Below are 13,330 nucleotides of genomic sequence, written 5' to 3'. Positions count from 1 at the left end.
CACCTGATCTGTACAGGTGCTGAGAAAGTAACTACAGAGCTCAGCAATTCTCGTGGGATCCTACACCTCTCACCTTGCTCCCAAGTTGGACCCAAGTTGTATCCTGTAAAGAAAAATCAGCTGTCAGAACTAAACATAAAGAAAGCAGCATGCACAGCGTACAGATGTAATTAATAAGCCTAACCAGAAGAATCATGAACACTGACTGCTTTACATGTCCACTGCCTAACTGATGTCAGCACTAACTGCTGTGATCTCCCAGAGGTTTTGGTCTCACTCCTCTGAGCAAGGGAGAAGGAAGGTAAGCTAGCATGTGGCAGTGCTCTCCAAGGCATGAAGGATTTTTTAAGAGGGTGAATACACTGTTAACTGTGATAAACCCTGCACCACCACTCCTCTTTCATGGGATGCTATGAGCTAGATGTTGGTACCTGCACCAGTCTTGCCTTCTCCTGCCTAATGCCATCCATGGACACAATGAATGTCTTCTTTAATACTTGCACCAGCAGAAATATTCCAGCTCACACAGGACACACATTTTTATCACATGTTTTCTGAAAACAGAATGCAGTACTGTTTCTTTCCCACTCTTGCTTCTCTCTCCCTCCCCGCGAATGCCTGTCATTTTCTTTCCATCTCTTGCTGATGACGCCATCAATGGACATAGTGCCTGTCAGCAGCAGAAAGAAAACCAACCTCCCTTTCTACCTAGGCTGCTATCTGAGCAGGTGGGACAAAACCAGCAGGGCACACCACCACCCCTCCCACAACAAGATTCCCACTGGGAAACTTCTAAGACTTGCAGAGTAGGATTGAGGGAGTGGGGAGAACTGGCTGGACTTTCCTCTGTAAAAAGAAGCAATATGCAGGGGAATGAGGTGTATTCCTAGGCTGTCCTTCCAATATGGCTCTCCTGATGTTTTTCCAGCTGAAGACAGTGTCTCAAAGACTGGGCATCAGAGGGTTTCTTGAGGAAAACCAGAAGCTAGCTCAAGTTTGAACCACAACAGATTTTTTTTTTTTTCTGCAGTCAGACCACGTCTTCACTGTATGTATCCTCAGAAGTGAATGTCAGTGCGGCTCCTTCCCTACCCTCAGACCTGAGTTCCTTTCCAAAGGAAAAGTTAATGTGCCAAGGAGTGGTGAGCATCCAGGTCTTGTTCTCACAGGCAGTTGGGAAGTGGCCAGGATGTCCACCTGAAAACAAGGACTGCAGATGTCATCATGAAATACACTAATATGATAAACTTTTTGTCCTTTCCACCCAACCTCCTGGTTCAATATGCAGGGATTGTCCTTCTGAAGCTTTCTGAAAGTGCTATACCTGACTGTATATCTTTACCTCTGCCTTTTGCTATGACATGTGCTGCCTCCTGAACCAAAACAGACTTGAGACGTAATGCCTGTTTCTCATATGTTGGAGAAAGGTACCTCTTTCCGATAAATCAGAGAGGAATACATTAAGAGGAAGGCTTTTGCAGCCACCGAGGCGAGCAGCTCTGGTGCCGGCACAATCCGCGGCGCAGCATTCCAGTGCAGTGCGCGGGGAAGGTCCCGAACCGAGGGAACTTCAGGGGGAGCCAAGAGAGCTGCTGGGAGCCTGCAGCTTGCCCAACAGCAGCTGATGGGACCTGGACAGGGCCAGGAGCAACAGCGGCCAAGCACACACACCCCCCGCCCCACCTATAAAAGAAGCCCTTAGGGAGCGTGAGCGACCAGGATGCAGCACGGCAGTTTGTGCAGCAGGGCATGCAGGAAGGGTGCTGTAGCTCTGTCAGCTTGACCAGGGAGCAATGGTATCCACCCAGCAGAAAGCCATGGCCTCTCCAAGTTGCTCTCGGGGTACCCGGCAACCTGAGCTAGAAGACAGAGATGGGGAGCATAATGAAGACCCCATCATCCATGGGGAAATGGTTAGCGACCTGCTACACCACTTACACACACAAAAGTCTATGGGGCCGGATGGGATCAACCCATAGGAGGGAGCTGGTGGAGGTGCTCACCAAGCCACCTTCAATCATTTATCAGCAGTCATGGCTAACTGGGGAGGTCCCAGTTGACTGGGGGTTAGGAAATGTGATGCCCATCTACAAGAAGGGCTGGAAGGAGGATCCGGGGAACTACAGGCCTGCCAGTCTGACCTCGGTGCTGGGGAAGGTCATGGAGCAGATCATCTTGAGTGCCATCACACAGCACATACAGGACAACCGGGCGATCAGGCCCAGTCAGCATGGGTTTACGAAAGGCAGGTCCTACTTGACTCACCTGATCTCTTTCTATGACAAGGTGACCTGCTTAGTGGATGAGGGAAAGGCTGTGGACGTTGTTTACCTGGACTTTAGTAAAGCCTTTGACACCATTTCCCACAGCATTCCTCTGGAGAAACTGGCTGCTCATGGCTTGGACGGGTGTACTCTTCACTGGGTAAAACCTGGCTGGATGGCCGGGCCCAAAGAGTTGTGGTCACAAGTGGTGTTCCCCAGGGCTCAGGACTGGGGCCAGTTCTGTTTAATATCTTTATTAATGATCTGGATGGGGGAATTGAGTGCACCCTCAGTAAGTTTGCAGATGACACCAAGTTGGGCAGGAGGGTTGATCTGCTGGAGGGCAGGAAGGCTCTACAGAGGGATCTGGACAGGCTGGATCGATGGGCCCAGGCCAAGTGTATGAGGTTCAACGAGGCTCAGTGTCAGGTCCTGCACTTCGGTCACAACAAGCCTGTAGCATTGCATGGGGTTGGGGAAGAGTGGCTGGAAAGCTGCCTGGCAGAAAAGGACCTGGGGGTGTTGGTCGACAGCCAGCTGAATATGAGCCAGCAGTGTGCCCAGGTGGCCAAGAAGGCCACCAGCATCCTGGCTTGTATCAGCAATAGTGTGGCCAGCAGGAGCAGGGAAGTGATTGTTCCCCTGTACTCGGCACTGGTGAGGCTGCACCTTGAATACTGTGTTCAGTTTTGAGCCCCTCACTACAAGAAAGACATTGAGGTGTTGGAGTGTGTCCAGAGAAGAGCAACGAAGCTGGTGAAGGGTCTGGAGCACAAGTCTTATGAGGAGCATCTGAGGGAACTGGGGTTGTTTATCCTGGAGAAAAGGAGGCTGAGGGGAGACCTTATTGCTCTTTACAACTACCTGAAAGGAGGTCATAGCGAGGTGGGGGTCAGTCTCTCCTCCCAAGTAAGAAGCAACGGGACAAGAGGAAATGGCCTGAAGTTGCACCGGGGAGGTTTAGATTGGGTAACGGGAAAAATTTCTTCACCAAAAGGGTTGTCAAGCATTGGAACAGGCTGTCCAGGGAAGGGGTTGAGTCACCATGCCTGGAGGTATTTAAAAGACGTGTAGATGTGGCACTTAGGGACATGTTTTAGCGGTGGACTTGGCAATGTTAGGTTAACGGTTGGACTTGATGATCTTAAAGGTCTTTTCCAACCTAAATGATTCTATGATTATTCTACACCTCTACAAGCACCTACTGTGTACAGAGTCCATCTCTGCCCAAACCCTGAGTGCTACTATTGGGGTGGACTAGTCAAGGGCACTGGCTTTACTCAGAGATGTGGCTGAAACTCTTGCTTAGTGTTTTTCACTACTTATCCTTCAACAGTGGCTTCACAAAGCAGGGACAGGGACCAATTCCTCTGTCTACCTTCATCTGCTGTACTGTACAACTAATATAAAAGAAGGAGTTTGTACTTGTGTATGCATGTATATGTGTATGTTTGCAGGGAGATGGGATCAGGAACTTCCCTTCATCGATTCTGCAGGCAAACCCAGTATCATCTCCCAAGATCCCGCTTTTGTCAGGACATCTCAAGAAAATTTGGGGCATGGAGACTGTTTCTAGCAAGTTACATTTTCTTGCAAACCAGTCTTCTGGTGTGAGTTTTGCTCTGCCTCATACCACCTCGCAGGAGCCAGAACTGCAGCTGCCTCTAAATTCTCCTGTAAAACATTGGTCACTCTCTGTGTGTCTTATCTTCCCCTTTTTCTTCCTCAAAACCCTGCTGTTGTGGTTTCCAGAACTGAGTTGGGGGAAATCAAAAAGAGAAGTCCATTGCAATCATTTTGTTTGCTGTCATGTTGGACAGGGCAACAAAGTTTTCTCTGTTGTGAAAAGATCCCAGCAACTTTAGAAAATAGGAGGCCAAGACCTTGCAACAGCCAAGCTTTTGGTTCGATGGCTAAAACAGAAACATTGCTTCAGGTGGAAATGACACAAATTTGTGCTCAGATTTTTGATGACTAAAAAAAAATAAATCATCTGGAACTGATTTTTCAGGATGTATTTTTAGTCACTAACTGGAAACTCCCAGCTCTTCAAGGAGTATGGGTATCATTGATGAAAAGGGAGGCATATACAGACAAAGGTTTGGGGAATTTGAGGGAAGCAGAGCACTTGCTCAAGACTTCTGTGTCTCTGATTTGCAGTGATGCCTCTGATAGGGCTCTTCTACCCTTTTCTCACATTAGAAATCCCTCCTGGGGAGACTCTGGCCTTTATCCTTCATGTGATATTTGTTTGCTTTCTCTCCCCTTCATTGCCGTGCTTAATTCTGCCACATGTCTCAGCAGGATTTCCAAAATCCATCTCCTTTCTGCTACATCTTGGGCAAACAGTTGTTGGCATTGACTACTACACAGCCTGCTCTGTTGCTTCCCTCGCACATGATTCTCCAAAAGTGTTTACAGCCTTTCTCACATGCTCTGCAGACTAACACTAGGTCGTTCTTGCTCCTGGCCAGTCCAGCACACTCACAGTAATATTATCACCTGCAGGTGCCAAACACACTGAAAAGTTAACACCTCCATGCAGGGAGGCTGGGTTGGTGGGGGGCTGACACTTGTCACTCAGAAGACAGCCTCATCCAAAGAGCAGAATTAACATTTATTGATATGGTTGTTTTAACTTATCAACACAGAATATGCTGAAGGAAGAAGGAAACATTAAAGATAAGCCATGAATAATTGTTCCCTTCGGGGACTGGACAAGCACACTCCACTGAATGCTCTTCTTTCAAATTCTACTCCAGTGATTTGTAGGACCAGTATCCTTTTATGAAACAGAGAGGGCCTTTTCTGCATCACTGAGATGATATCAACTGGACAAGGAATCAAGGAACATACTGGAGGATCAGGGCACCCATCTGTGAAGGAGGAGAGTGAAAAGTGGCACAGTAGGTCCTTTACAGCAGCCTTAGCGATTTCATCCAGGACTGATCTCCATCTTGGAAAGAGATGCTGGGGTGCAGGCTGGGAACTCATCCTACATTGCAAGATAAAGCATTTGTGTGAGCTCAGGCCAGCTTTTCATCAGCTCTTTCATGAGCAGTCCTTTCTCAAGGATACTCCTTCAGGTCCTTCATCCAAAACGGAGTTTCCTTCCTTAGACAAATTTGACTGCCAGTTCACAAATTCGATAGCAACTTGTGAAGCAAAGGATGTTATTCCAGTTACTGTAAGTGCTGGAGTCTCTGTTTCCCTTGACATGAATTGCAGCACATTTTTCTGCAAAGGGTAAATTGGGTTCCCCAGGTTTCCAGAACCTGTAAAAGAAAGTTCCTCTATTGGGAATGCATTGGCATGCATGACAGTGGAGGTGAAGTCACCTCAAACAGTTGTGGAAGGGAAAGGGGAATGTTACTGTGACAGAGATCAGGAGTCATAGTTTTGACTAGAAAACTAGTCAAGTTTTCTGACTTATAGGGCAGTTGGAGACAGGAATACCCCTCTGACACATACCTGCCATACGCAGTGTATTGGTCGCTTGGACCGAGGGGTGGGAATTACAGGACCTTCCTCACTCCCCCCCCGGGGATACTCACGTGGCTGCCTTCTTATATGGAGTCTGATCCACCCACTGCCATTGCCCATTTTTGTAAGCAGTTAAGCCTATGTAGTATTTCGTTTCATAGGCTTTAGTAAATACTCCTTTCACCAAGTTGAAGAGGAACTCCTGGAAAAAACACAATGTCCATGAGGTGCAGAACTGAGCAGAGGGAGGTGGCAGGAGTCCCCATGGGCTGGGGCTGGTGCCAGAGGGGAGCCAGCGCTGAAGGGATCCAGAAAGGACATCCCCCCTCCCCTGCAGGACACGGAGGGGCTCTCAGTCCCTGCCAGGGCCTGGCACCGTGTCCCTGGCTGCTGTGCCCCTCTCTCAGCCCTGCACATACCTGCTCTGCTTCACTGTTGATCACCACCAGGTGGGAGCCCATCCCAGTGCAGTTCTGCTCACTCTCAAGCCAGGACATCCTATCAGTGGACAGATAATAGCACTTTTCTTGAAAGTGTTTCCAGCCCTTCGGGCAGCACATGCAGCCCTCCTCTGTGGGGAAAAAAAATCCTGCTTTTGAACAAGATGTGCTGTCCTTCATCTCTGTGAGCTCAGTGTAGGGTCCCAGGTGCTAGGGGAGGGGTCTGAACCATACTTTTAATCTGAACAGAGGTAAAAACTCACTTCCATATTCCACAAGTAAAGCTGTCAAGAGCCTGACAGGCTTTTGTCATGAGGCCCCTGCCTGAAGTGCCTTTCCCATTCTCTATCTGTTCTGCCATGCAACCTCTGTTTGGTGAAAGACAGTTTCTGTCTCACCCTTCCTGAGGAAGCAGGATGGGAAGTAGTTGGCTTGCACTCTTCTGGGAACACTTCCATCAGAGAAGTGTTGTCCAAGTGTTTAGCTCTCAACTCATGCAGACTGACAGACATATACAGTAAACTGCTCTGACAGCCTTGCTGCCACCACAGGCAGTTCCTTACACTAGCCAGGTTTTCCTAGAGATCTGCTTTATAGCCAGAAAGTCACATGACAGATTAAAAAACCACAGATGTATTCTCTCAGAGCATGAGGCTACATGAGAACAGATCTCTGAACCGAGTTTGGGAATTTGCACTGCAGGAATTCTAGCACTTGCCATTGCCATCACTTCATGTGTGATTGCAGCTCAGCTCTCCAGCTACTCCAGACTGCATAACAACATCCTCCTGTCACTCCTACCTCTGTCCCTCGCACTGACCATGATGCTTGTGTGAACAGGCAGCACAGGGAGTGGAGCTGGATTGAACCAGCCCTTCCAAAAGGATGAAGCATTGTCAGTGAGATTAGTGAACTGGACTAGCAGTCGAGGGGTTGTGTGAAAGCCAGGGAAAGGGGAAGAGTAGGAAGGGTGGTCAAAGGTAGGTCTGGAACAACCCACCCTCTTCCACTGGCCCAGAACATGTTTTCATAGCATCCTAAGTAAAATTGTGCAATACAGCATTTTCTTTCCTCAATTCTCCAGCTTCCTTCGTTAAAACAATCCAGCCTGGCTGACAATCACATTGCCAACCTCAAAGGTTGACTGACACCAGAGTAAATTTTGGTGAGGTTCTTAGTGCTGCTTACGAGGCTCCTAGCATCACTCACCTTTGCCTGCAGATATGCTGGGGACGCAGTGCCACTCTGCAGCATTCTGGAGCAGAGTCTTGTACTGGCCATAGCTTCCACGAAGGAAAAGAACTGGGAAGAGAGGAAAGAGAAGGAAAGTGCTACTGTCATCCTTTCCTCCTCATTCATGAGAAACCTGTCCTATCCTCCACCTTCTGGCTTAGAGCTCCTACAGAGACTCTGTTACATTAAAAAGCTCTGAAATCTGTATTGAACAAGGAGATGAGAAACAGCAGGCCGTTTCTCCCACCACTGGTCACTCCTTCCTTTGAACAGGCATTAATCGGGTGAGCTCCTCTCACCTCTGCTGGCTGAGAGACTCATTTTCCCACCTGACAAAACCAGCTTAAACATCCTGTGAGGATGGGGTCAGGAAAGGGTCAAAAAAGTCATGGGATAAGTTTGATAAAGGTGGAATATTAATATACATTCCCTCCTAATCTTCCTGGCCATTGCAGCTTTAGAGCACCACTTTCACCCTTATCAAGAAGGCATAGAACTGTTGAGTGTTGAGCCTCACCCAAGGGAGTTAAGAAGAAGCACAGAGGAGTCATCACAGCACTATGATACTCCAGGACAGTACAAGCAAAGGATTTCCCTTTTGGTCAGTCCAGGCAGTGTGGGTGGGATGCAGCTGGAGCATTTGGATGCATTCACCCCCACTGTGCTAAAATATGGGCAGCCTGGTACCGATATTTCCAAGGTCATCACACTGGCTCCTTGGCTGCAACATTGTCACAGGGAGCTCTGAGAGAAAGACCGGGTCAGGAGAGCCAACATCCAACAGCCAGCCTTTGGGGAACCTACTCAGATGCCCTCTGGCACTGAAGAGACTTCTCAGCTCTTGGTGGGAGGAGAGAAACGGACTGGTTTCATCCAGGACTGGCTTTGTTCAGGTAGGTGGGAAAGAGAGGAGCAGCGGGAAGGCCCTGCCACGGAATGAACCTTAACTGTGGAAGGGACCCCACTCCCTGACTAAGAGGGCAGCAGAACCGACTGTTTTGGTGAAGGGCATATGCCTGCTGGCAGAGAGACTAGGATATTGCTTTTCCATCTGGCAAAAGGCAGTCAACTGCTCCCTTCGTCCCCAGGGAATTAAGAGACCCAGGAACCCACCAAGGCAGACCGTTACAAAGGCAGTTTTGATGACAAGGACAGAAGCAAGGAAGACCCAGGGGTTCAGCCAGGAGCAGCTTCTCTCTTCTTCTGGGCCTGAAAAACACAAGGCAAGAGTGGGAAGCCCCCAGCCCAGAGTTGGGGGCAGGATAACCCACGCGGCTCCGTACCCCAACAACTCGCTGATACCCTTGTTCCATGGACTGGGTAGCCAGGTCCTGCTGCCCATCATTAGCAGTGGGTCAGACCCATAGAGTACGGCAACACAGGGGCTGCCCTGAAGCTGCTCTTTTATTTCACTTTTTATCACAAGCCCTGCCTGTACTCTTCCCATATTGCACTCCTTTCTTTGTCCTGTCACACCTCCTTTCTCCTCAACACATCTTCCTTGTTGCCCTCCATTACCCCTGTCTTTCACTGAGCACTCTTTCTGTACCTCCCTCCTCTTCATCTTTCTTTAGAGCTTCTTCCTTTCATCTACCTTTATTTTGTCTCTATCCCCCAAATCCTTTTATGCAATAGTATATAGTCACTCAAAGGAGTGACTGTCCAGCTCAGTGTTTGCAGAGGCAGGCACAAGAAGAGATTGTTTCCACTGGGAGAATAGGCACCACGAAGCTCTTGGGAAGGCCCTTGCTTGGTTCTCCTTAGAGACAGCAGAGATGGGAGCAGTGGCTTGTGCTTAGCTTGATGCAGGTAGTTTTACCTGGATAATGATAGTAGAATAGCATTCTTCAGTCCTATTGTTTACAGAAAAAGCACTGAAGGGAATGGCAGACCACAGTCTGCCTGGACTTTTATTCCCCCTGGCTCTGGGAAAATGAGCGATTCTCCCAGCCCAGGCACTCCCCAGTTCCCTCATCTGTTGCTTTGCTCTTGTCCTAAGCCCCTTCTCCTGGTATGAGGCCAGCCACTGTAGCATGGCCATGATCTATCCCAGCCCTGTATTTTCCCCCACCACCTTCTTCTTCTACAGGAGGACAGAAAGGAAGGCTTTGTGGTTACCTGCAGTTCCAGAACTGACTCTCCCTTGGTGATTCATTATCTCTGCCACGGTATCATTCTTCTCCACATTCTCCACATTACCAATATGGCCACGAATACAGCCTTCCTCCTGCACAGAAGACCGCACTAGGACAGCTCCCACACTGGTGAGGAGCCTTCACAGTCTCTAATCTGGTGTGCAGAAAAAGCCGTCTCCTGGGTGTTCCCCACAGCACATCGAAATGGGGGAATTTTTATAATTCCTCTGCCAGAACATTTCACAACATGCTCATTGCAACACAGAATCTCACAGAGGCAAATGAAAACAGACGAGGAGTAGTATCATTCCAGCTCAAACAACCTCCTTTTGCACATATTCACGCAGTTTCACAGGCCATACTACTGGCCTTACTTTTGTGTTTGTTCTTTCCTGGTGAGTGAGTATGTGTGTGAAAATGCCTACGGTGTTGGTATTTGCTAGCAAAGGGCTAAACCCACTCACAACATCCTGCAAAAGGGAGTAAAAAAATGGCAGGAAAGCATATCTGTGACTCACTCGGTGTCATGGTTTAACCCCAGCCAGCAACTAAACACCACGCAGCCGCTCACTCACTCCCCCCCACCCAGTGGGATGGGGGACAAAATCGGGAAAAGAAGCAAAACCCATGGGTTGAGATAAGAACGGTTTAATAGAACAGAAAAGAAGAAACTAATAATGATAATGATAACACTAATAAAATGACAACAGCAATAATGAAAGGATTGGAATGTACAAATGATGCGCAGTGCAATTGCTCACCACCCGCCGACCGACACCCCGCCAGTCCCCGAGCGGCGATTCCCCGCCCCCACTTCCCCGTTCCTGTACTAGATGGGACGTCCCATGGTATGGAATACCCCGTTGGCCAGTTTGGGTCAGGTGCCCTGGCTGTGTCCTGTGCCAACTTCTTGTGCCCCTCCAGCTTTCTCGCTGGCTGGGCATGAGAAGCTGAAAAATCCTTGACTTTAGTCTAAACACTACTGAGCAACAACTGAAAACATCAGTGTTATCAACATTCTTCCATACTGAACTCAAAACATAGCACTGTACCAGCTACTAGGGAGACAATTAACTCTATCCCAGCTGAAACCAGGACACTCGGTCTGGGCAAGTCCCCAAGTGAAGCCTAAGCCCAGTAACCCAGAGCACAACAAAGAAGTTGGCAACACTGTTTTTAACTAGTTGCTCAGGAAAAGAGAAGGGAGCTTTGAGTGGAAGGATTACATATGACCTGTCATTATGGAGCTGGAGGTTAGAAGGGATCACTAGACGGTGCCAGAATCCCTGTGCATTACAGGTCATGAAGTTTTACTCGGTCACGACTACAAAAGGCGCAGCATACGTGGTAGTTCTAGCACTGCTCAAGGCAACTTGATTCAAAACCCTGCAGGATAAAGTGTCCCTAAAGATACCCCTAAGGATGAAGAATCCCTCCTGGCTCTCATGGTACTCTGAATGGACTGGGGTGGGTATGCAGCCTTTGCTCTTCCATGTTCCATCAGCTAGTTTCTCCCCGTGAAGAGGCGTGCATGGATGCGCTAAGGAAGGAATGGGATAGCTAATGCAATAGCACAAGCACATCAGTTGAAGTCTCAAAAGAGCAGGGCACAAAACTGGTTACAAATGAAGATAAACCTAAACTGTATGTAGAGAATGTCCTATGACATGTTTTCTTGCACAACAGGCTGCAGGCAGGGTTGAACCATCCAACAGCTCTGTTGCCTTGGAAAGATGGTCCATATAGGTACTTGCTGGTATTGTCATAGAAGGTATGAACTACTAGAAGGCACTAGCTACTGGATTCACAGCACAGTGAGAGATTCTCAAGCGACATTTTAAAAAGTTCCCAGCCATCCTGCTGGAGAACAGAACTGAATTACACCACAGATGCCCCAAAATGAGAATACATTGTATTTGTTATTGCTCTAAAATATACTTGCTTTTGCGCATATGGGCGGGGAGCTGACTTTGGCTGATCAGTATGAAGAATTCAGAGGGTGCAAAACTGTCAGAAGTAAAATGTGCTTGGTTCATGTGGTTTAAATCTAGTCAGGATGGATCTAAGCAGTTTACTGATTTATTCGTGACATGTAATTAACTGACAAACCATGACCTGTGTATTCAGGATCAGTATCAGCAATCCAACAGATAAAGCACAATACCAGACACAAGCTATTAATAAACACCTACAAATTTCTCAACATCTTTATGTAACTAATCCCCACATTCACATGTTTACTTGTGCAATCTCCCATCTCCCACCCCCGCCCCAGGAAGCGCAGGCTGCAAGAACACATCCCTTTTCTGCAGTTCCCCTATTCTCACACACTTCCTGCTGGAGATGCAGGGGTCCTGTGTATCCACGCCACTTCCTACAACCTGCTAAGCCACAGGCCAGTGAGAGAGCACAAGGTCACATAGGCACACTCAAGTTGTGGGGAGGTACATACTGCATCCCTTACTGCCAGGAGTGCAGGCTACCCACGGCATCCAACAGGGAGGATGCTCTGTTACAGACAGAGGTTGCAAAGTTGCAGGGCAACTGTCAAACCAGGTCTTGACTGCCCCTTCCTTCCCACTTCTCTCTCTTCTCTTTGTTAAAAACATTCTTGCTTCTTTTAAGCTTTGTTTTCACACTGGCTCTTCTCTGTCTCAAAAGCCTTTCACTAATTCCCTGGTTACTGTTAAGCAGGTAGTCGTGTTCTTCTTTAACAAAAGTGGGCTTGGGGCAAACTCACTGTCAGATAGTTTCAGGTATTCAACTCAAACCTCTGTTTACAGTCACATTCCTATTTTATCACTTGTTGCTATCCAGGCCATTTGACCAAGATGAAGATCTGTGCAAGCACCCTCACATGAATTCACTTCAGTGTGTGCACAGGGTCTAAAGCAGAAAGACAGCAAACAACTTCTTTTCAACATCACAAATCAAGCTACTGTCCCAGCAAATAAACAGCTGACCTCACAACACTCAGGTGACTAACAAACAGCTCTGTCCCACTCCGGGGTAAGAAGTCTCAAAGTGGTGACAGTAGGCAAACTCTGCACTGGCCTGCACAGAAACTCCTTAGTAGTCCTGGTGCCAGGCAGCTGGGACCAGTGATGGGACAGGTTACCTCCTCAGTGGAAGGCTCTGGAACCATTGCAAATATCTTATGTTTCCAAAATGGCAGGAACTTATTTCTCTTTCCTGCTCCATGAACACCAGCAGCCTGCCTGGGGATGGCATGTATCAATGACCTGAGTCTTCCTGTACACCTTTACACATTTCTGCAAGTAAAAATTCTCAGCTGTTTTCTACCTGCTCCAGTCATGAAGAGCTTCACGAGTGACCCTTAGTTATTTCACTTCACAAATATGTGTCAGATCAGTGTGCTGGGACAATAGGGTGGCAGCTGGCAGTGCAGAATTGCCAGGGACTCCTGCCCTTCAACCACTGAAGATAGTGGTTATATGAACTGGCACAGGCAGGATGCAGGAACAACCACAATACCACAGATGAAATGCAAAGAGTAAATTTATTTTCGTTACCTCACCAACCGGGGGATGTCCGAAGCAGCACCCGGGCAGAGGCACACAAGTGGGGACACAAGCACCGTGGAGCTCGCTCCATGCTAGAAGATCACCAAACCTGCCGTTTTTGCCTGGTTATCAGGGATTCACACAGGCGTAGTTTACCACCGTGCTTTGACCTTTCCCACAGCAGGGCAGGAATTTCAAGCATGTTTGGTAGGGGGCCTCTGAGCACACAAGACTAAACAACGATTAGTATG

General features: G+C 48.2%; 1 protein-coding gene across 6 annotated transcripts in view; it reads right to left on the bottom strand.

Moving 5' to 3' along the window:
- Nucleotides 1-4,860: 4,860 nt before the first annotated feature.
- The window catches only part of LOC128143154 (C-type lectin domain family 4 member A-like), a 33,849-nt gene continuing 25,379 nt past the window's right edge, over nucleotides 4,861-13,330 (bottom strand). For 4 of the 6 annotated variants that reach the window (XM_052790103.1, XM_052790106.1, XM_052790107.1 and 1 more), the window contains 5 exons: nucleotides 8,534-8,629; nucleotides 7,397-7,489; nucleotides 6,167-6,245; nucleotides 5,819-5,949; nucleotides 4,861-5,539 (listed from right to left, as the gene is read on the bottom strand). In XM_052790103.1, coding sequence (XP_052646063.1) covers nucleotides 5,380-5,539; nucleotides 5,819-5,949; nucleotides 6,167-6,245; nucleotides 7,397-7,489; nucleotides 8,534-8,629 — 559 coding nt within the window. In that variant the 3' untranslated portion in view covers nucleotides 4,861-5,379. Of the gene's footprint in view, nucleotides 5,540-5,818; nucleotides 5,950-6,160; nucleotides 6,319-7,396; nucleotides 7,490-8,533; nucleotides 8,630-13,330 lie in introns of those variants that run through there. The other 2 variants (XR_008235654.1, XM_052790108.1) reach the window with 2 other exon arrangements.

This window comes from Harpia harpyja, chromosome 6, assembly GCF_026419915.1.
Source record: "Harpia harpyja isolate bHarHar1 chromosome 6, bHarHar1 primary haplotype, whole genome shotgun sequence".
Classification (NCBI taxonomy): domain Eukaryota; kingdom Metazoa; phylum Chordata; class Aves; order Accipitriformes; family Accipitridae; genus Harpia; species Harpia harpyja.
Note: the sequence above shows the minus strand (reverse complement) of the source record. Positions and strands in the feature narration are given on the sequence as shown.